At 47.2% G+C, this 22,693-nt stretch overlaps 1 protein-coding gene across 3 annotated transcripts; it reads left to right on the forward strand.

The window, feature by feature from the left end:
* The first annotated feature begins 1,657 nt into the window (after positions 1-1,657).
* On the forward strand, positions 1,658-22,394 carry FAM219B (family with sequence similarity 219 member B). 3 transcript variants are annotated; one of them, XM_069765698.1, is made up of 6 exons: positions 1,658-1,788; positions 10,994-11,081; positions 17,065-17,149; positions 17,232-17,309; positions 20,039-20,087; positions 21,470-22,394. In XM_069765698.1, exons 1-6 carry the CDS (start codon positions 1,726-1,728, stop codon positions 21,626-21,628), a joined length of 522 nt encoding a protein of 173 aa, XP_069621799.1. In that variant the 5' UTR covers positions 1,658-1,725; the 3' UTR covers positions 21,629-22,394. The 3 variants fall into 3 exon arrangements, with proteins under 3 accessions (XP_069621799.1, XP_069621800.1, XP_069621801.1); XM_069765699.1 differs by having other exon boundaries at positions 21,473-22,394; XM_069765700.1 differs by having other exon boundaries at positions 17,069-17,149.
* Positions 22,395-22,693: the final 299 nt, after the last annotated feature.

Consider the following 22,693-nt stretch of genomic DNA (forward strand, 5'->3'; position numbering starts at 1 on the left):
ATGGGGCATATTTTTGTATGGAGCATCTTATGGGGCCCATCGTGAACTTTATGGAGCATTATATGGGGCTCCTGATTCAATATCGATATTCAAAAACACTTAACCTACTGATGTCTCAATCAATTTTACTTTTATTGGTATCTATTTTTACTTTTGACATTTACCGGTAGCTGCTGCATTTCCCACCCTAGGCTTATACTCGAGTCATTAAGCTTTCCCATTTTTTTGTGGCAAAATTAGGGGTCTCGGCTTATACTTGAGTATATACGGTAAATAGGAAAGGATTCTTTACTGTGAGAGCCATCAGGCTGTGAAATGTCCTTCTGCTGGCAGTAACTAAGGCTAGGTTCACATTGCGTTAGGGCAATCCGTTAAGCGCATAGCGCTAGCGGATTGCGCTAACGCAATGTTTCTTTTTGGTCCACGTTTGCCGTCCCCGCTAGCGCAGATCCCCGATCTGCGCTAGTGAGGAATGGACCTCGGACGCTGCAAACAGTGTCCGAGGTCCATCACAAAAGAATGGCACGCGCTAGCGATGCGCTACAGGCAGAAATAACATTGCGCTCAATGGGTGCGCTAACGGACCCGTTGCACGGCGTTAATTGCGACATTTTTGCTGTGCAACGCTGTCCGTTAGCGTTAACCCATTAATGCAATGTGAACCTAGCCTAAGGCAGATGCTACATCAGCATTTAAAAAAGGTCTGGGAGATTTTCTACCAACTAGTGGCATTGTGGGTTATAAATCTAGTGATGTAGCCAATATGAACTCGCCTTGGCTCACTCCATGACTGCCAAAATCAAAAGACAAAATATTTGGCACCCTTGGTTACACAGTGGTCATTCCTCTATTGACCCGCACCACCTTGTTTGACCGTTTACTTGAGTGGGAATAAGTAAGCATAATTGACATGTCTGGTTTTGTGTTGGTAATATTCGAATTCTGCCACAGTTTGCCAGGACCCCTTGTCTATGTCTATAACTGAACTGCTAGATATTGTCTTGTGAATGCCTATACTCTTTTCCTCCCCCCCTACTCCCCCTACCTTACCTACCCCTCCTCACAACCCCTCTCCTCTACTTATTTACTTCTGGTCATTTTCAGTTGACCTCTGTTACTGTTATCACTGTTTGACTGCACTGTATTGTTATGGAAATCTTCAATAAACACTAATTGATAAAAAACAAAAAAAAATCTAGTGATGTATAACTGGTGGAGAAAGGCTGAGCTTGATGGCCCTGTGCATGTTTCCATGTTACATTACACTATATAAAAATATAAAGAAACTTTATGGCAGATTGAAAAAAAGGCATAAGATAAAATAAAAAACTGGGGATTTTTGACGTGTGGACATATTCCCTTTAAATGAAAAGAAAAAAATGTGCCTTCCTACAGTTACCACAAGAGGGCGTACAGTGCAGGGATTTATACAGCGCTAATGGGTCCCTAATGTTATTTTCCTGCTTATCTCGCACGGTCCGCTCCTATAGGAGAATGCGCTATGATGTTGTGGCTGCAGAGCTTCGGAGGCCGCGTACAACACGTGATCATCATCGTCCTATGAATCGTCACAACGTCACGAGTCTCCTTGCCAGTCTCCAAAATGGCCACTTCAGTCACCTTCAGAAGGCGTGACTCTACAGTCATGTGATTAGATCAACAGGTTTTAATTGGTCAGAGTTATTCTGCCGTTTACATGGGTGTCAGCCGGCCTGAAAAAACCGTATGGAGCCTAGTAGTCGGAGTGACACCGGAGCCCGCTCCTCCTCCGCCGGGGACAGCGCCCAGGTAACGCCATGTACGGGGTATGTGTGAGGGGTGCTGGCCGGGACAGCGCCCAGGTAACGCCATGTACGGGGTATGTGTGAGGGGTGCTGGCCGGGACAGCGCCCAGGTAACGCCATGTACGGGGTATGTGTGAGGGGTGCTGGCCGGGACAGCGCCCAGGTAACGCCGTGTACGGGGTATGTGTGAGGGGTGCTGGCCGGGACAGCGCCCAGGTAACGCCGTGTACGGGGTATGTGTGAGGGGTGCTGGCCGGGACAGCGCCCAGGTAACGCCGTGTACGGGGTATGTGTGAGGGGTGCTGGCCGGGACAGCGCCCAGGTAACGCCGTGTACGGGGTATGTGTGAGGGGTGCTGGCCGGGACAGCGCCCAGGTAACGCCGTGTACGGGGTATGTGTGAGGGGTGCTGGCCGGGACAGCGCCCAGGTAACGCCATGTACGGGGTATGTGTGAGGGGTGCTGGCCGGGACAGCAGCCTCTGCTGTGGTCTGAGTCCCTCCTCTGCTCGGCTGCTGCCTCCTTAGCTGTGATCTCCTATTACAGCTGCCCCGACCGCCTGCGCCTCCGCTGCCCGCAGTTGTGGTGATTTTACCTTTATTGCTCTTTGAAAGTTGTCGCAGCAGATCTGCAGGTGGTGTGAATTGTAGTGAGGGTTTTCCTTGCCCAATCCCCTCTGGCGACAGGTTTGGGGTCCGCTGCCAGGTGGAAAGGGACACGGGAGCCTCACAGGGGGACGATGATGATGAGGTGGGGAGTGTATTGTGCAGGGGGATGATGAGACGAGGAGTGTATTGTACAGGGGAATGATGATGAGGCGTGGAGTGTATTGTACAGGGGGATGATGATGAGGCGAGGTGTGTATTGTGCAGGGGGATGATGAGACGAGGAGTGTATTGTGCAGGGGGATGATGATGAGGCGTGGAGTGTATTGTACAGGGGGATGATGATGAGGCGAGGAGTGTATTGTACAGGGGAATGATGATGAGGCGAGGAGTGTATTGTACAGGGGGATGATGATGAGGCGTGGAGTGTATTGTACAGGGGGATGATGATGAGGCGAGGAGTGTATTGTACAGGGGAATGATGATGAGGCGAGGAGTGTATTGTACAGGGGGATGATGATGAGGTGAGGTGTGTATTGTACAGGGGGACGATGATGAGGTGAGGAGTGTATTGTACAGGGGGATGATGATGAGGCGAGGTGTGTATTGTACAGGGGAATGATGATGAGGCGAGGAGTGTATTGTACAGGGGGATGATGATGAGGCGAGGAGTGTATTGTACAGGGGGACGATGATGAGGCGAGGAGTGTATTGTACAGGGGGACGATGATGAGGTGGGGAGTGTATTGTACAAGGGGATGATGATGAGGAGTGTATTGTACAGGGGGATGATGATGAGGCGAGGAGTGTATTGTACAGGGGGACGATGAGGCGAGGAGTGTATTGTACAGGGGGACGATGAGGCGAGGAGTGCGTTGTACAGGGGGATGATGATGAGGCGAGGTGTGTATTGTACAGGGGAATGATGATGAGGCGAGGAGTGTATTGTACCGGGGGATGACGATGAGGCGAGGAGTGTATTGTACAGGGGGATGATGATGAGGCGAGGAGTGTATTGTACAGGGGGACGATGATGAGGCGAGGAGTGTATTGTACAGGGGGACGATGATGAGGTGGGGAGTGTATTGTACAGGGGGATGATGATGAAGAGTGTATTGTACAGGGGGATGATGATGATGAGGCGAGGAGTGTATTGTACAGGGGGACGATGATGAGGTGGGGAGTGTATTGTACAAGGGGATGATGATGAGGAGTGTATTGTACAGGGGGATGATGATGAGGCGAGGAGTGTATTGTACAGGGGGACGATGAGGCGAGGAGTGTATTGTACAGGGGGACGATGAGGCGAGGAGTGCGTTGTACAGGGGGATGATGAGGTGAGGTGTGTATTGTACAGGGGAATGATGATGAGGTGAGGTGTGTATTGTACAGGGGAATGATGATGAGGCGAGGAGTGTATTGTACCGGGGGACGATGAGGCGAGGAGTGTATTGTACCGGGGGACGATGAGGCGAGGAGTGTATTGTACAGGGGGACGATGATGAGGCAAGGAGTGTATTGTACAGGGGGACGATGATGAGGTGGGGAGTGTATTGTACAGGGGGATGATGATGAAGAGTGTATTGTACAGGGGGATGATGATGATGAGGCGAGGAGTGTATTGTACAGGGGGACGATGATGAGGTGGGGAGTGTATTGTACAAGGGGATGATGATGAGGAGTGTATTGTACAGGGGGATGATGATGAGGCGAGGAGTGTATTGTACAGGGGGACGATGAGGCGAGGAGTGTATTGTACAGGGGGACGATGAGGCGAGGAGTGCGTTGTACAGGGGGATGATGATGAGGCGAGGTGTGTATTGTACAGGGGAATGATGATGAGGCGAGGAGTGTATTGTACAGGGGGATGATGATGAGGCGAGGAGTGTATTGTACAGGGGGACGATGAGGTGAGGTGTGTATTGTACAGGGGAATGATGATGAGGCGAGGAGTGTATTGTACAGGGGGATGATGATGAGGCGAGGAGTGTATTGTACAGGGGGATGATGATGAGGCGAGGAGTGTATTGTACAGGGGGATGATGATGAGGCGAGGAGTGTATTGTACAGGGGGATGATGATGAGGAGTGTATTGTACAGGGGGATGATGATGAGGAGTGTATTGTACAGGGGGATGATGATGAGGAGTGTATTGTACAGGGGGATGATGATGAGGCGAGGAGTGTATTGTACAGGGGGATGATGATGAGGCGAGGAGTGTATTGTACAGGGGGATGATGATGAGGCGAGGAGTGTATTGTACAGGGGTATGATGATGAGGCGAGGAGTGTATTGTACAGGGGGATGATGATGAGGCGAGGAGTGTATTGTACAGGGGGATGATGATGAGGCGAGGAGTGTATTGTACAGGGGGATGATGATGAGGCGAGGAGTGTATTGTACAGGGGGATGATGATGAGGCGAGGAGTGTATTTTACAGGGGGACGATGATGAGGTGGGGAGTGTATTGTACAAGGGGATGATGATGAGGAGTGTATTGTACAGGGGGATGATGATGAGGCGAGGAGTGTATTGGACAGGGGGACGATGAGGCGAGGAGTGTATTGTACAGGGGGACGATGAGGCGAGGAGTGCGTTGTACAGGGGGATGATGATGAGGCGAGGTGTGTATTGTACAGGGGAATGATGATGAGGCGAGGAGTGTATTGTACCGGGGGACGATGAGGCGAGGAGTGTATTGTACAGGGGGACGATGATGAGGCAAGGAGTGTATTGTACAGGGGGACGATGATGAGGTGGGGAGTGTATTGTACAGGGGGATGATGATGAAGAGTGTATTGTACAGGGGGATGATGATGATGAGGCGAGGAGTGTATTGTACAGGGGGACGATGATGAGGTGGGGAGTGTATTGTACAAGGGGATGATGATGAGGAGTGTATTGTACAGGGGGACGATGAGGCGATGAGTTTATTGTACAGGGGGACGATGAGGCGAGGAGTGCGTTGTACAGGGGGATGATGAGGTGAGGTGTGTATTGTACAGGGGAATGATGATGAGGCGAGGAGTGTATTGTACCGGGGGACGATGAGGCGAGGAGTGTATTGTACAGGGGGATGATGATGAGGCGAGGAGTGTATTGTACAGGGGGACGATGATGAGGCGAGGAGTGTATTGTACAGGGGGACGATGATGAGGTGGGGAGTGTATTGTACAGGGGGATGATGATGAAGAGCGTATTGTACAGGGGGATGATGATGATGAGGCGAGGAGTGTATTGTACAGGGGGACGATGATGAGGTGGGGAGTGTATTGTACAAGGGGATGATGATGAGGAGTGTATTGTACAGGGGGATGATGATGAAGCGAGGAGTGTATTGTACAGGGGGACGATGAGGCGAGGAGTGTATTGTACAGGGGGACGATGAGGCGAGGAGTGCGTTGTACAGGGGGATGATGAGGTGAGGTGTGTATTGTACAGGGGAATGATGATGAGGCGAGGAGTGTATTGTACCGGGGGACGATGAGGCGAGGAGTGTATTGTACAGGGGGACGATGATGAGGCAAGGAGTGTATTGTACAGGGGGACGATGATGAGGTGGGGAGTGTATTGTACAGGGGGATGATCATGATGAGGCGAGGAGTGTATTGTACAGGGGGACGATGATGAGGTGGGGAGTGTATTGTACAGGGGGACGATGAGGCGAGGAGTGTATTGTACAGGGGGACGATGAGGCGAGGAGTGTATTGTACAGGGGAATGATGATGAGGCGAGGAGTGTATTGTACCGGGGGACGATGAGGCGAGGAGTGTATTGTACAGGGGGATGATGATGAGGCGAGGAGTGTATTGTACAGGGGGACGATGATGAGGCGAGGAGTGTATTGTACAGGGGGACGATGATGAGGTGGGGAGTGTATTGTACAGGGGGATGATGATGAGGCGAGGAGTGTATTGTACAGGGGGATGATGATGATGAGGCGAGGAGTGTATTGTACAGGGGGACGATGATGAGGTGGGGAGTGTATTGTACAAGGGGATGATGATGAGGAGTGTATTGTACAGGGGGATGATGATGAGGTGGGGAGTGTATTGTACAAGGGGATGATGATGAGGAGTGTATTGTACAGGGGGATGATGATGAGGAGTGTATTGTACAGGGGGATGATGATGAGGCGAGGAGTGTATTGTACAGGGGGACGATGATGAGGTGGGGAGTGTATTGTACAAGGGGATGATGAGGAGTGTATTGTACAGGGGGATGATGATGAGGCGAGGAGTGTATTGTACAGGGGGACGATGAGGCGAGAAGTGTATTGTACAGGGGGACGATGAGGCGAGGAGTGCGTTGTACAGGGGGATGATGAGGTGAGGTGTGTATTGTACAGGGGAATGATGATGAGGCGAGGAGTGTATTGTACCGGGGGACGATGATGAGGTGGGGAGTGTATTGTACAGGGGGACGATGAGGTGAGGTGTGTATTGTAGAGGGGGATGATGATGAGGCGAGGAGTGTATTGTACAGGGGGACGATGATGAGGCGAGGAGTGTATTGTACAGGGGGACGATGATGAGGTGGGGAGTGTATTGTACAAGGGGATGATGATGAGGAGTGTATTGTACAGGGGGATGATGATGAGGTGGGGAGTGTATTGTACAAGGGGATGATGATGAGGAGTGTATTGTACAGGGGGATGATGATGAGGCGAGGAGTGTATTGTACAGGGGGACGATGAGGCGAGGAGTGTATTGTACAGGGGGACGATGAGGCGAGGAGTGTATTGTACAGGGGGACGATGAGGCGAGGAGTGCGTTGTACAGGGGGATGATGAGGTGAGGTGTGTATTGTACAGGGGAATGATGATGAGGCGAGGAGTGTATTGTACCGGGGGACGATGAGGCGAGGAGTGTATTGTACAGGGGGATGATGATGAGGCGAGGAGTGTATTGTACAGGGGGACAATGATGAGGCGAGGAGTGTATTGTACAGGGGGACGATGATGAGGTGGGGAGTGTATTGTACAGGGGGATGATGATGAAGAGTGTATTGTACAGGGGGATGATGATGATGAGGCGAGGAGTGTATTGTACAGGGGGACGATGATGAGGTGGGGAGTGTATTGTACAAGGGGATGATGATGAGGAGTGTATTGTACAGGGGGATGACGATGAGGCGAGGAGTGTATTGTACAGGGGGACGATGAGGCGAGGAGTGTATTGTACAGGGGGACGATGAGGCGAGGAGTGCGTTGTACAGGGGGATGGTGAGGTGAGGTGTGTATTGTACAGGGGAATGATGATGAGGCGAGGAGTGTATTGTACCGGGGGACGATGAGGCGAGGAGTGTATTGTACAGGGGGATGATGATGAGGCGAGGAGTGTATTGTACAGGGGGATGATGATGAGGCGAGGAGTGTATTGTACAGGGGGACGATGAGGCGAGGAGTGTATTGTACAGGGGGATTATGATGAGGCGAGGAGTGTATTGTACAGGGGGACGATGATGAGGCGAGGAGTGTATTGTACAGGGGGACGATGATGAGGTGGGGAGTGTATTGTACAGGGGGATGATGATGAAGAGTGTATTGTACAGGGGGATGATGATGATGAGGCGAGGAGTGTATTGTACAGGGGGACGATGATGAGGTGGGGAGTGTATTGTACAGGGGGATGATGATGAAGAGTGTATTGTACAGGGGGATGATGATGAGGCGAGGAGTGTATTGTACAGGGGAATCGTTACTGTACCTAGAAAAACTGCTGCAAATTCTTAACCAGCCGCTCTACCGTACTTATATTTGGACTGTATCATACCTTGGTGCATGGAAAATGGATGTTGAAAATGTCCGCCGTTCCCATCCAAGCACGCCTGCACGTATTGTTCAATGTATTCCACAGGATGTCTGGGGTTGTGGCCTGAATCTCTCGCAGTGCCTGTAATGTCCGTGCCTTGTTACTCTACACCCGACCCTTCAAATGGCCCCAAAGGATAAAAATCTGCAATAACCAATTCTTTTCTCTTGATTGGGCCCTTTTAATTCCTGAATGACTGACTTTGTATGGGAGAGCACGACCTTTCTTGACTGCTCGTTGACATGTGGGTTATGCATCCATGTGTCTTGGGAAAGCCTGTGCAACCGTTTACGTGGAGATGCCAGAAGTCGCTGTTTCACATATTGAATTGTTTCCTCAGACATTTTTGGACATGCGCCATCACCCCTATCCAGTAATGTTCCAGCTTATTTACCCATGACAGAATACACAATTTGGATAGTGGATTTTGACCTCCAATACCACTTTGGCAACTCTTTAGCCCATCTACGACCTAAGAGGTATAGGTACGTGATGGGTTTCATCAGCTGAGATGTGCCCCTAACAGCCGCAGATGGAATCTCGATCCACCCATGGCTGTTAATGTTAAATGCTGCTGTCAGTCTCTGACAGCGGCATTTTACATGCACGTGTCTGAAGCGCGTCACTAGTTCCGCCCATCGGCACCCCTGTCGCATGATCACGGGGTGCCAAATGAGTTGGCATGGCATCCTGGGGGTCTGCAGGAGTCCCCTGTGGTTTATTGCCGATCTGCTATTAGTGCCGCCTAGTGGCACAAGCGATTAGATGATCGCAGCTTCAAGTTTCCTAAGTAGTGATGAATGAGTGTACTCGTTGCTCGGGTGGTCTCCGAGTATTTATTAGTGCTCAGAGATTTAGTTTTCTTCACCTCAGCTGCATCATTTACGGCTGCTAGCTAGCCTGAGTACATGTGGGGATTTCCTAGCAACCAGACAACCCCCACAAGTAGTCAGGCTGGCTAGCAGCCGTAAATCATGCAGCTGAGGCGAAGAAAACTAAATCTCTGAGCACTAATAAATACTCGGAGACCACCCGAGCAACGAGTACACTCATTCATCACTACTCATAAGGAGTCTATTGAAGCAAGTGAAAAGTAAAGAAAAAAGAAAAGTTCAAATCACCCCTCTTTTGCTTTTTTTCCACGAAAAAACACATCGCGGTTAAAAAAAAGGCAGCATGTTCATCAATTTTGCAGATTTTCTGCGTTTTTCCCGCTATTCTATGCATTTGGGAAAAAACGCACCAAAAATGCGTCAAACGCATGGAAAAAAAGCATGCGGATTTCTGGCAGAAATGTCCGTTTTTTGTCAGGAAAATTTCTGCAAGAAATCCTGACCTGTGCACATACCCTAAAGGTACCGTTACACTAAACGACTTACCAACGATCACGACCAGCGATAAGACCTGGCCGTGATCGTTGGTAAGTCGTTGTGTGGTCGCTGGGGAGCTGTCACACAGACAGCTCTCTCCAGCGACCAACGATCCGGGGAACAACTTCGGCATTATTGAAACTGTCTTCAACAATGCCGAAGTCCCCGGGTAAACATCGGGTTACTAAGTGCAGGGCCGCGCTTTGTAACCCGATATTTACCCTGGTTACCAATGTAAAAGTTAAAAAAAACCAAAAAAAACTACATACTCACATTCTGATGTCTGTCACGTCCCCCGCCGTCAGCTTCCTGCACTGACTGTCAGCGTCGGCCATAAAGCAGAGCACAGCGGTGACGTCACTGCTGTGCTCTGGCTCTGCTTTACGGCCGACGCCGCTAACAGTGCAGGGAGGGAAGCTGACGGCGGGGGACGTGACAGACATCGGAATGTGAGTATGTAGTTTTTTTTTTTTGTTTTTTTTTTTACTTTTACAATGGTAACCAGGGTAAATATCGGGTTACTAAGCGCGGCCCTGCGCTTAGTAACCCGATGTTTACCCTGGTTACCCGGTGACTTCGGCATCGTTGGTCGCTGGAGACTTGTCTGTGTGACAGCTCCCCAGCGACCACACAACGACTTACCAACGATCACGGCCAGGTCCTATCGCTGGTCGTGATCGTTGGTAAGTCGTTTAGTGTAACGGTACCTTAAGTAAATGTCTTTTCATCTCCTTGGTTCTTCTGATCATGGTGACATCTTAGCATTTTATCACAAAGCGAGAGACTTTGCTATCACAAAGATGCGTTTCATTGTTAGGGATCAGGTTCCTTGTTGACAAATACTGTTTATCCTGCAATGACTGATAACTGAAGACAAAGCCCACCTACCTGTGTCCTCCCAGGGGATTCTGTGTGTCTTCTTCTTGTAGTGTTATCACTGTAGTAGCTGAATGTTAAGGTACCGTTACACTCAGTGACGCTTCAGCGATATAGACAACGAGCCGATCGCTGCAGCGTCGCTGTTTAGGTCGCTGTAGAGACGTCAAACACCGGCAACAGCAGAACGATGCAGGAGCGATCCAGTGATGTACTTATCGTTCTCACTGGTTGTTGCTCCATGTAAAACATTGCAGGCATCGTTGCTTTTGATGCCAAATATGACGAATCACGCCGACCTGACGACCAAATAAAGTTCTGGACTTCTAGCTATGACCAGCGATATAACAGCAGGATCCAGATCGCTGCTGCGTGTCAAACACGATATCGCTATCCAGGACGCTGCAACGTCACGGATCGCTGTCGTTCTCGTTGTAAAGTTGCTCAGTGTGACGGTACCTTTACTCCTTGCTTTTCCATTCTGCTTATGAGATTACTGTAAATAATTGCCACCATTCCTAGTGACTGTAATAATCTTCTGCACAGGGATGGATAATGGAGTCCAAGGGGCCTGCGGTGGAGAAAAAAGGCCCATATCTGATGAGCAAGGGTCCTACAATCCAGGCCAAGCTACGTAAGTATTTACAGCGATATGTAATGGAGGGAATGGTTTTACCTCAGACGCTGACGTCTTATTCATGTCCTCTAGGGTCTATAAATATCCATGAAATCACGTATGCAAATTGTCTCTTCAGAGAAAAAGAGGACTTAAACTCTATAGCGCCACCTGTTGGAAGGAGCGATCCTACAAGTCACTATTAACCGTTTAACGAGTTGTGCAATATGACTTAGGATAAAAGCCAAATCAGTATCTCAATTTGCATGAAATCACGTTATTTTGTTGTAATGAATGGGCTGTGGCCCTCCTGCACACCACAGCTTGGGTATATCCTAACTGGTTGTTGCAGCCAGCTTCTATTGATGCTATTAAATGACTGGATGTTATGGTTCAAAAAGCTTCCTCCACAAAAAAAAAAAAAAAATAACCAAAAAAAAGACATAATTTTTTATTTTATTTTTTTTTAATTTTCATTCACAATGTTAAAGGGGTTGATGACTACTACGACAATCCTTTGTCATTCCCCACGCTTGGGCCCCGATTAAAAAAAAAAATTAAAAAAAATACTCCCCTCCTGTGCCGACGCCATTCTCCCAATACTGACCAAATACTGAACGTGTGACGGTGGCGTAGCTCACAGCACTATCAAAATGGCATTGCTGTGCACATATTCCATTGTGTCACGTTTTTTAACCGCTGTAAGGTTCAGAAACCCTAAGTTTAAAGAAGTGACCAGTCCAGGGCGTCCTGCTCTCTATAAAGTATACAGTAAAAGACACTGTTGCAAAAAAACATCTGAAAACTTCATGAGCACGACTGCCTGTGTTTTCCTGAAGTAACTTCCCCTTTATTGTATCCACCCTCCTGGGCCGTCTATATTGACATGTAGATTATAGGAAACTGAATAAGTGATACCTGATATCAATTGCTTTATGCCCCAGAAATATTAATGTAAATGAACTGTTAAGGACATATATTTAGCATAAAATCTGATTTACACAATAGTTCATTTTCAGACGATGGCTTCCCTTTGAAATAAGGTTTTCAGACTCATTACATTGACGTAAGAATTCCACTTTATTTTAATATCCGATTCATAACTTCTTCTAAGCTGACGTAGGTGATTGATGATAAATTATTCCTGAGATCCTCTGTGAAGAAAGAGTTCTGGGAACTGTAGCATTTATTTTCGTTTTCTAATCCTGTACAAAAAAGACAAAGCTGAAATCTGATTGAGAATGTAGAACACACATTCTGTAAAACATGACTCTTCAAACCAAGCGCAGGCACCGGGTGCATGCTTGGGGTAACCAAATAGTTCAAGGCCCATTCCCCCCCCCCCCCCCCCCTCTCATCTGTCTTCCTTCACCCCCTTTTCGTTTGACAGTTTTTGTTTTCCAGGAGCCAAAGGGGGGCAGAGATGGATTTGAAAAAAAACAAAAAGGAGAGAAGGTGCTCCTTGTTTTTCTTTACTTAGCTGCTTATTTCTTGCCATAAGGGCTCTTTTCAACTTGGCAGAAAAAAAACGGTCCGTAATCTGGACCGAAAAAACGGATGTAACGTCCGTATGACATCCGTATTGCTGTCCGATTTTTTTTTTTTTTTTTTTTAACGCATCGTGTCCTTTGAAAAGCCGGTAATTCAGCGCAGTGTACAGTAAAATCACACTGACAGCTTAGATTAGATGATTAGATATACACACACATAGAATAGGTATAATATACCGTATATACTCGAGTATAAACCGACCCGAGTATAAGCCGACCCCCCCTAATTTTGCCACAACAAACTGGGAAAACTTATTGACTCGAGTATAAGCCTAGGGTGGAAAATGCAGCAGCTACCGGTGAATTTCAAAAATAAAAATAGATGCTCCATACCATTCATTATTGCCCCATAAGATGCTCCATATAAAGCTGTGCCCCATATAATGCTCTGCACCGTTCATTATGGCCCCATAGCTGTGCCATATAGTGCTCTGCGCCGTTCATTATTGCCCCATAGCTGTGCCATATAGTGCTCTGCACCGTTTATTATTGCCCCATAGCTGCCATATAGTGCTCTGCGCCGTTCATTATTGCCCCATAGCTGCCATATAGTGCTCTGCACCGTTCAGCCGCATATTCATTTCTCTAATGAGCGGTCCCACGTGACCGCTGAACAGGGGAAGAGCTGCAGCACCGAAGACCGTGGGACGGGCAGGGGGAGCGCCGGGACTAGGTGAGTATGCCTCAGTGCCCCCTCACCCGCCGCCCCTGCCGCCCACCGTGACTCGAGTATAAGCCGAGAGGGGCACTTTCAGCCCAAAATTTTGGGCTGAAAATCTCGGCCGTGGCCTCTGTCTATCATGGAAATCCAAGTCACTGATTGGTCGCCACAAAACAGCCACAACCAATCAGTGACGGGCACAGTCCGGAAGAAAATGGCCGCTCCTTACTCCCCGCAGTCAGTGCCCGGCGCCCGCTTCCCCGCAGTCAGCGTCCCCGGCACTCTGCTGCTTACTCCCCGCAGTCAGTGTCCCTGGCGCCCGCTCCATATTCCCCTCCGGTCACCGCTAACACAGGGTTAATGCCGGCGGTAACGGACCGCTTTATGCCGTGGGTAACGCATTCCGTTACCGCCGCTATTAACCCTGCGTGTCCCCAACCTTTTACTATTGATGCTGCCTATGCGGCATCAATAGTAAAAGAAAGTAATGTTAAAAATACTAAAAAAAAAAAAACCTGCTATACTCGCCCTCCGTTGTCCGCTGAGCCGCTCGCGCCTGCCGCCATCTTCCCTTCCCAGCGATGCTTTGCGAAATTACCCATAAGACCTGGCGGTCTCGCAAGACCGCTAAGTCATATGGGTAATTTCGCAAAGCATCCTGGGAACGCAAGATGGCGGCAGCCGCGCGCCCATTTGCACAACGCCGTTGGATCCCAGGAAGCGGAGACAGGACGCTGAGGAGCAGCGACCAGAATGGTGACTATGCTAAACTACAAGGGGCCCTCGGATCGTTAGGGGAGTATGTTTATTTTTTATTTTTTTTTAACCTGTGACATACGTGGCTCGGTAATATACTACATCACTGGGCAATATACCGTATTTTTCGGACTACAAGACGCACTTTTTCCCCCCCAAAAAAGGGGGGGAAATGGGGGGTGCGTCTAATAGTCGCAATGCAGGCTTATCGTGGTGGCAGAGGTGCGGAGGCAGAGGTGCAGCGGCAGAGGAGGCGCAGTAAGCGGGGTCCCTTTCCCCGGTATGGTGATTCAGCAGCCCGGTAAGCAGCAGAGCCGGGTGAATCCTGTTGTTGTCGGTGGGCGCGGCCATTTTCCCGAGGCCGCGTGTGCACAGATGGAGCGCTCTGCTTCCCGGGGCTTCAGGAAAATGGCCGCCGCGATATCCATCTGCGCACGCGCGGCCTCCCGCGGCCATTTTCCTGAAGCCCCGGGAAGCAGAGGGCTTCATCTGCCCACCGACAATAACAGGATTCACCCGGCTCTGCTGCTTACCGGGCTGCTGAATCACCATACCGGGGAAAGGGACCCCGCTTACTGCGCCTCCTCTGCCGCCGCACCTCTGCCACCGCACCTCTGCCGCCACGGTAAGCCTGGGACCCCTCTCACGCCATACCTCTCACTGCACCTCCTGATCCCAGCACCTCCTCATCCCAGCACCTCCTCATCCCAGCATCACCCCACCTCTGCCGACACCTTGCCTTCTGTGACCCTGCCCTGCCACCGCCAGCCCTCAGGTAAGATACTGTAAATTCGGACAATAAGACGGACCCCCATCTTATAAAAAAATCTTTTTTTCTGCAATTTTCACCCCAAATTTGGGGTGCGTCTTATGGTCCGGTGCGTCTTATAGTCTGAAAAATACGGCACTACGTGGCTCTGTGCTGTATACTACGTGGCTGGACAATATACTACCTCGCTCTACAATATACTTCGTGGCTGGGCAATGTACTTCATGGCTGGGCAATATACTACGTGGACATGCATATTCTAGAATACCCGATGCGTTAGAATCGGGCCACCATCTAGTATGTATATATAATATGTATGTATGTATATATAATCGGTAATTCAATTGCCGGCTTTTGCTATCTCCTTCACAAACCCGACATATGAGACATGGTTTACATACAGTAAACCATCTCATATCCCCTTTTTTTTTTTTTTTGTCATATTCCACACTACTAATGTTAGTAGTGTGTATATGAAAAATTTGGGTGCTCTAGCTATTATATTTAAGGGTTAAATCACGGAAAAAATTGGCGTGGGCTCCCGCGCAATTTTCTCCGCCAGAGTGGTAAAGCCAGTGACTGAGGGCAGATATTAATAGCCTCGAGAGGGTCCATGGCTATTGCCCTCCCTCCCCCCCCCCCCCCCGGCTAAAAACATCTGCCCCCATCCACACCAGAAGATGCGCCTATTCTGGCACTTGGCCACTCTCTTCCCACTCCCATGTAGTGGTGGGATATGGGGTAATTAAGGGTTAATGTCACCTTGCTATTGTAAGGTGACATTAAGCCAGATTAATAATGGAGAGGCGTCAATTATGACACCTATCCATTATTAATCCAATTGCATGAAATGGTTAAAAAGCACACACACACACACACACACACACACACTATTACAAAGTATTTTAATGAAATAAATACACAAGTTTTTGTAATATTTTATTATCCTGGTAATCCACCTGAAGACCCTCGTTCTGTAAAAAAGGTAAAATAAAAAAACAACAATATCCCATACCTTCCGATGATCAGTTTCGTCCCACGCTGTAAATCCATCTGAAGTGGTTAACTAATTTTACAAGCAGAAGTTCTGCTAATGCAGCTGTGCTCCTGCCTGTAAAACCCCGTGGAATGAATGAAATGTAGGTCAATGACCTGTAGTTACCTTCAGTCACGGTGATGCGCCCTCTTCTGGATGTCCTCATATGAACTCGAGCCTGGGAACTTTTCAGAATATTTTCTGTAATATTATTATTATTATTATTTTTATTTTTTTTAAATCTCTCCTCTGTTTTTAAATCTCTCATGTTGTGGTGGACCGTCGGCAGCAAAAAACATTACATGTAACGTTTTTTGCTGCGTTGTGTCCACCATTTCCGACCGCCCATGCGCGGCCGGAACTCTGCCCCCCCCTCCCCGCAACTCACAATGGGGCAGCGGATGCGCTGGAAAAATGCATCCGCTGCCCCCGTTGTGCGGCGCTTGCACAGTATGCGTCGGTCCATCGGTCCGACGCAGCGCGACGGCCCTGTACCAACACTAGTGTGACGGCCCTGTACCAACACTAGTGTGAAAGTAGCCTGTCACTCTGAGAGGTCGTAACCATGGATACCTAAGCTGCAGCAGGGCCCTACATGAGGTACACGACATGGTGAATCTGAAGAACTATACTTAATTTCTAGTTTGAGGTATTTGCTAATATAATTATTACACCCACTACATACTGGGATAGATTCTTGGAGATGTGAATAGCCCTTTTTAATTACGTTATTTGCTGAAGCTTTTTGTTGTAGCTGATTGTGCTGAGCACTACATAATTCTGCCACTGGCCTCATACTGCCAGCCATCAGCCCCAATTCCTATGTAAATATACATGTTCTCAGCCAGTCCCCATATTATTGTCAAGCTCAGTTCTTTTAACTTTGGAGTCTGTAGAAAAACGTCAGACGTTGGGCAGTACATGAACGCTGGTATATAAGCCTGCATTATTCAATAACCACACTTCTAGCAGCGAAGTATAACACCTGTCATTTGTATTAAATGCTATGGGTAGTGCTACGTTGTGTCTAGCCCTGACTACGTCAGACAGGTTATAGGAACTGGTCTTACAAGGATCACACTGACTGCCTTAGGATTCTTGCTGTTGCATAAGTGCGGGTTCAAGGTAAAGGAGCAGATGTTAGATTTTCGGGTTGACTTGGCACTGCTGGGAATACCTGCTGTTCTCGCTTGTATGTTGGACATATTACCGAGCTTCTCTCCTTTCAGAAAGGCAGCGAGACTTGGCACGGGCAGCTCTCAGAAAAAAAGGAATGCTTGGAGGGACAGGGAAAATGAAGGCTGCACCTAAAAGGTAGGGCTTGCTGAACAATACGTTGGTTAGTAGAGATGTCGGCTACTTATGTCTGTGTGACTATATCTTTTCTATATTGCAGGTCAGTAAAGTTTAACAAGGGATATGCAGCCCTCAGCCAGGCGTCTGATGAAACACTAGTGTCCTTGGATTCTGACAGGTGATCTGACTTTAGTGTAATAATAACGTTACTTTGCTGTGTTTGAATATTTTAAAGGGAATTTTAGCCCCTATCCTCTGTGTAGGTGAACACTGTTGGATCAGTGTGGGTCCCAGCACAACCCCCCCCCATCCCCCCAGTGTTGACCAGAACTGTGGACTTGGGTCTACTATTCTCCCATATTTCTCCTTTTGCTGCAAAAGGCCAAGAGAAATTGCATGGTGCAGCAGGTTGCACTTGCGCCCTGCTGCTTCACTCACTTCTATGACACTAGTGAAGATAGCAGAGCATAAGGCACTCCCCAGGTAATCTTCAATGTCAAACACTTAGCTGGAACACTAAAGGTACCGTTACACTTAGCGATTTACCAAGGATCACGACCAGCGATACGACCTGGCCGTGATCGTTGGTAAGTCGTTGTGTGGTCGCTGGGGAGCTATCACACAGAGAGCTCTCCAGCAACCAACGATGCCGAAGTCCCCAGGTAACCAGGGTAAACATCGGGTTACTAAGCGCAGGGCCGCGCTTAGTAACCTGATATTTACCCTGGTTACCAGTGAACACATCGCTGGATCGGCGTCACACACGCCGATTCATCGATGACAGCGGGTGATCAGCGACCAAAAAAAGGTCCTGATCATTCCCCAGCGACCAACGATCTCCCAGCAGGGGTCTGATTGTTGGTCGCTGTCACACATAACGATTTCATTAACGATATCGTTGCTACGTCACAAAAAGCAACTATATCGTTAGCGAAATCGTTATGTGTGAAGGTACCTTTAGGGGCATGTGCTACCTACTACTCCCTTCAACTCAACTCCTGACAATTTTGTACAGAAAATGTAAATCTTACCATCTTAAATGTACAAATTACTGTCTGCAGGTAGCACCTCTAGGAACCACAGGTACCATGATGCCTAGCCCATGCTGTATATAGAAAAGTAGAGCCAGATTACAGTTAGTAGAAGTTACAATTGTATTGATCGAGACCCTAGAGAGACTCAGAAGCTGGGGGTCTGCAAAATGGATCCTGTGCAGCAGCATGAGGCAAGTGTGCAAATGCCAAAGCGCTGCAGGTGGGCGCAGAGGGGCAATGGTAGAGAATATACTGTAACTTGGATTTCAAAATCCAACATTTGATGGTATAGAAAATGCAGTAGGTAACTGGTTAGGAGGAACACCCCTTTTTATGGACACAATAGCTGATTGAATCAATAGTCTGCAATGATGTACAATTTATTCACAAAAAATATTGAAACTGCCAAAGTTTATGAACAAAGCCTAAAAAGTATCTACTCTTGAGTGTAAAGAATGATTTTAGTAAGTTTTTAAATTGGCTCTATACAGGTATATTTATGTAGGCAGTTTATCATGACTTTTGCAAAGCGTACTATGGCTGCACGGTGTGAATACACCCTATACTTACGAAGAAAGCCACCTGGAACTAATGCAACAGCAGTAAAGTATTTACATGGTTAATTTACACATCAACTGTAATATATTATTGAAAGGTGGGATTTCTTTGTCTACTGTTTAGTTTCGAATAGAGGTCGTCTTTAAGATATTGTTTTCAGTGCCGGGGTTCCTTGAAATGCTGTTAATGATTGATTGTCGGCAAACATGGTGGGGTGTAAGTTAGGGGAAGTAAAGGAAGAGCTCCGGTTTATGCATCATAGCTATAGTGTGTGTCATCTGAACATGATCTATTGTTAAACTCCTTAACGACCCAATTTTTCATTCTTTTCCTCCTATTCCATGATCCATAGCATTTTTCTTCTATCGACCTAGCCTATGAGAGGTCACTTTTTCGCAAGACAACTTATAGTTTTAAAGGGAACCTGTCGCGTCATTTTTAGCATCTATACTGTCCCCAGTGTGTTGTTAGGGATGTAATGTGCATCACTAACTATATATATATATATATATATATATATATATATATATATATATATATATATATATATATATATATATATATATATATATATATATATATATATAATATATATATATATAACCGGCGTAATCGTGTGCAAAAGCACATTATATAGTTATATTGTATCTGGTCATGTAACCACAGGAGTGTGCTTCATTTTGTTTAGGCACTGGTGTCGCCGCTCAGGCAATTTGAACGATGTTCCCGGGGTTGCGCAAACGTCACTAGAATCGGCCTAGAATTTCTGTGCTTGCGTAGTGTTGAGCGTCTCCTTGCATGTGCACACTAAGGCTGGTTTCACACTTGTGTTGCTGTGCGCTGCGGATGGCAGCGTACTTCCTCTAAAGCTCCGCCTACTTCTGCCTGCGTTCCTATCTTTAACATTGGGTACGCAGGGACATGCGTTGTTTGCGGATGTATCTGCATGAGGTGGTGAGCGGTGGCCGCGTGGAAATGTGAAATTTTGCGTTTCCGTGCAGTCGCCGCACACCTCAAATCGCCGCATGCAGACACGTGCGCAAAAAACGCATTTCCTGCGTACCCAATGTTAAAGATAGGAATGCAGTAGGCGGAGCTTCACGGAGGAAGTCCGCAGTGCACAGCAACGCAAGTGTGAAACCAGCCTTAGAGAGGCCAAGGTCCAGTTCTGCCTCCTCCCCAATGTTGTGACTTTGTGTAACTGTTGAGGTTCTGTTTTACTGTGAGCACCAGCTGAATCTAATTCTTGTTTTCCTGTCTACATCCTGTTGGCTCTGACTGCTTCCTGCCCTATTTCCTCTGCTTCCTGTTGCAGCGATGTGGAATTGGAATCTAGATGTTCTTCTGGATATTCCTCAGCAGAGGCAAGTATATGTTTAAAGACATACATTTTGATATTGTGCCCATAGGGGCTCATTCAGATGCCATTTTCCAGTATTCTGCTTGTGCTTTTCACAGGTGAAACATGTACCCCTTATAGTCTATTGAGCCGTTCACATGTTCATGTTTTCTGTTTGTTTTTCTTTTTACAGACTGGGTGTCTGCAACGTATTTAAAAAAAAAAAAAAAAAAATTTGATTCAATTCATCAATCTTGCCCATTCTAGTAAATGGATCTGTGAAGAAAAAAAAAAAAGCATGTGTTGCCCTCCATGTGATGAGTGCTGTCTTATTTTTTACTCTTTAATGGATACACTCAGAATCTATTCTTTTTGCAGACAAATACCATATTGATGATTAAAAATTGACTCACATTTTAATTTTTTTTTTATTTAATGAAAATCAGATCCATGACACTGAGAGCTGGATTTTTATTTCATTATATAGCAAACATTCTGACGTCTAAATGAGGCCTAAGGGTGAAGCTTCACTTCATCAGTCTGCAAATGGCATTGGCTTTTTTTTTCTACACTTCATGGAAAAGGGGACTGTAAAACAAATTGAAACAGCATGATGGGAAATGTGGCCCACCATTTAGTCATCCAATACGATACATTGCCCATAATTTAAAATTTAAAAAATCCATGTTTAGTTGTTTGTTTTTTTTTCTATCCCTTTAACGGGTTTGGAAAAACATGGTCTACTACACCAATTAAAGGGAATCTGTCAGTGGGTTTTTGTCACCTATTATGAAAACAGCATAATGTAGAGAAAGACCCTGATTGTGTCACTTACAGGGCTGCTTAGTGTAGTTATAACAGTGATTTTATCAGCAGGAGATTATCACTAGAGGACCTGCTGCCAGGTAGTCAAGCATATTCATGAGCTCTGTATAACCCCGCCGCCATCACTGTTTGCCAGATTTCTATGGACACTGTACATGTGCAGAAAGCTAGTGCTGTGGGTGGGGTTATACAGAGCTCTACATTCAGAGAACGGCTAGATCTGCAGTAGACAAAATGGATTTATCACATGACTGCAAGCTGCCCAGTAAGTGACATCACTGGAATCAAAGCATCTGCCCATACATTATGCTGCTCTCAGATTACATTGCAAACACCTGATGACAGATTTCCTTTAATATGAAAAGGAGCTATATAGATATGCGTGCTGTATTCTCTGGGAGCTTTTCCTGACCTAAACACCAACTCTTGGCCATCGAACTGCTAGCATAACTTGAATTCCCCAGGGCTTCCCACACCTGCTATCAAAATGATGGTCTAGGATAATTACATTTAGAAGGTCATTCTTTTGTTTCAGAAAGGCAGTAGTTCAGGTGCTAACTTTGTTCATGTTTGTTTCGGTAGCAGGTCTCACAAGACCTTAACCGGCAGCTTCTCCAGGATGGCTACCACTTAGATGAGATTCCGGATGACGAAGATCTAGACTTGATTCCCCCCAAGCCTGTACGCTCAATCTCCTGTCCGTGTTGTTTGGGGGAATCTTGGTCATGCTGCATCCAGTGATTAAACATGGGGAAAATCTATGCATTGTCCTCGCCTTTCTCTGATCTACGGAGGTGACTGATCGGATGGCAAACAGAACTGGCTTGTATGGATAGATGACCTGCACGTGGCCCGAGAGGCATGGGCTCTTATGCTACACAGGATGCCTCTACGAGAAGATGGCTTTGTTACATACATTTGAGAACACTATATATGGCCAGAAGTGAACATAACCGGACATGACAATAGTTTCCAAAGACATAAGCTATGGTGCTTTTTAATGTAGCACGCTGGGCCACCAGAAGAAGCTCGCTAACCACGATTCCAAAGCCACCGGATATCGGCATGGATGCACTCCGATCTCATGAGGGTTCTGGTGTTTTCTGCTGAATCACAATTGTATTGATTTTGTTGGGTGCTGCCTATGTACTGTAAACCCCCATCCGTTCTAGCTCTGTTACATAACTAAACTGGTCATTACTGAATGTGGGGATGGCGACACATGAAGCGGCAGTGGAGCTTACGTTGTGTCTCGCAAGCTCTCCGTTACATCACGTTATATTGAGTAAGTGCAAAGAGGGGAACGTAACTGTTTACATTATGCAAAGTGAACCGCCTGTAAGATATGGGCTTGTAAGTCAAGAATTGAACGTGTTACATTTGTTTGTGGTTAGCATATCAAGGAAGAACTAGTGGGTAAGAGCACCGTCCTCAAGGCTCTAGTACTTGTACTCCGCTAAATATTTCCAGAGTTTGTATCTTTATTAAACACTTTCTGTTTTATGGACTCTGCTTCATTACTGAAGAGATTTCACGCTGTGGAACTACTCAACATTAACATTGCAACAAATGTGAAAGAAGTGGAACTGGGGAAATCACGGGAGGGAGAGACATGTTCCTGATCTGCAAATGATGAAAAAATGTCAATGGCACCGAGTATGAGTGGCACAAAGACACCCTCAAATTTATGCCGCTTGGCCTGTTATCAATAGTTGTTGGGGGATTGATGGCCGTGCTGAATGCACTTGGGCATCTAAATCGTGACAATCTGGTGACATCCCTGTTTTACTCTAAGTCCAGAGATGC

This window comes from Ranitomeya imitator, chromosome 4 (assembly GCF_032444005.1).
Source record: "Ranitomeya imitator isolate aRanImi1 chromosome 4, aRanImi1.pri, whole genome shotgun sequence".
Taxonomy (NCBI): domain Eukaryota; kingdom Metazoa; phylum Chordata; class Amphibia; order Anura; family Dendrobatidae; genus Ranitomeya; species Ranitomeya imitator.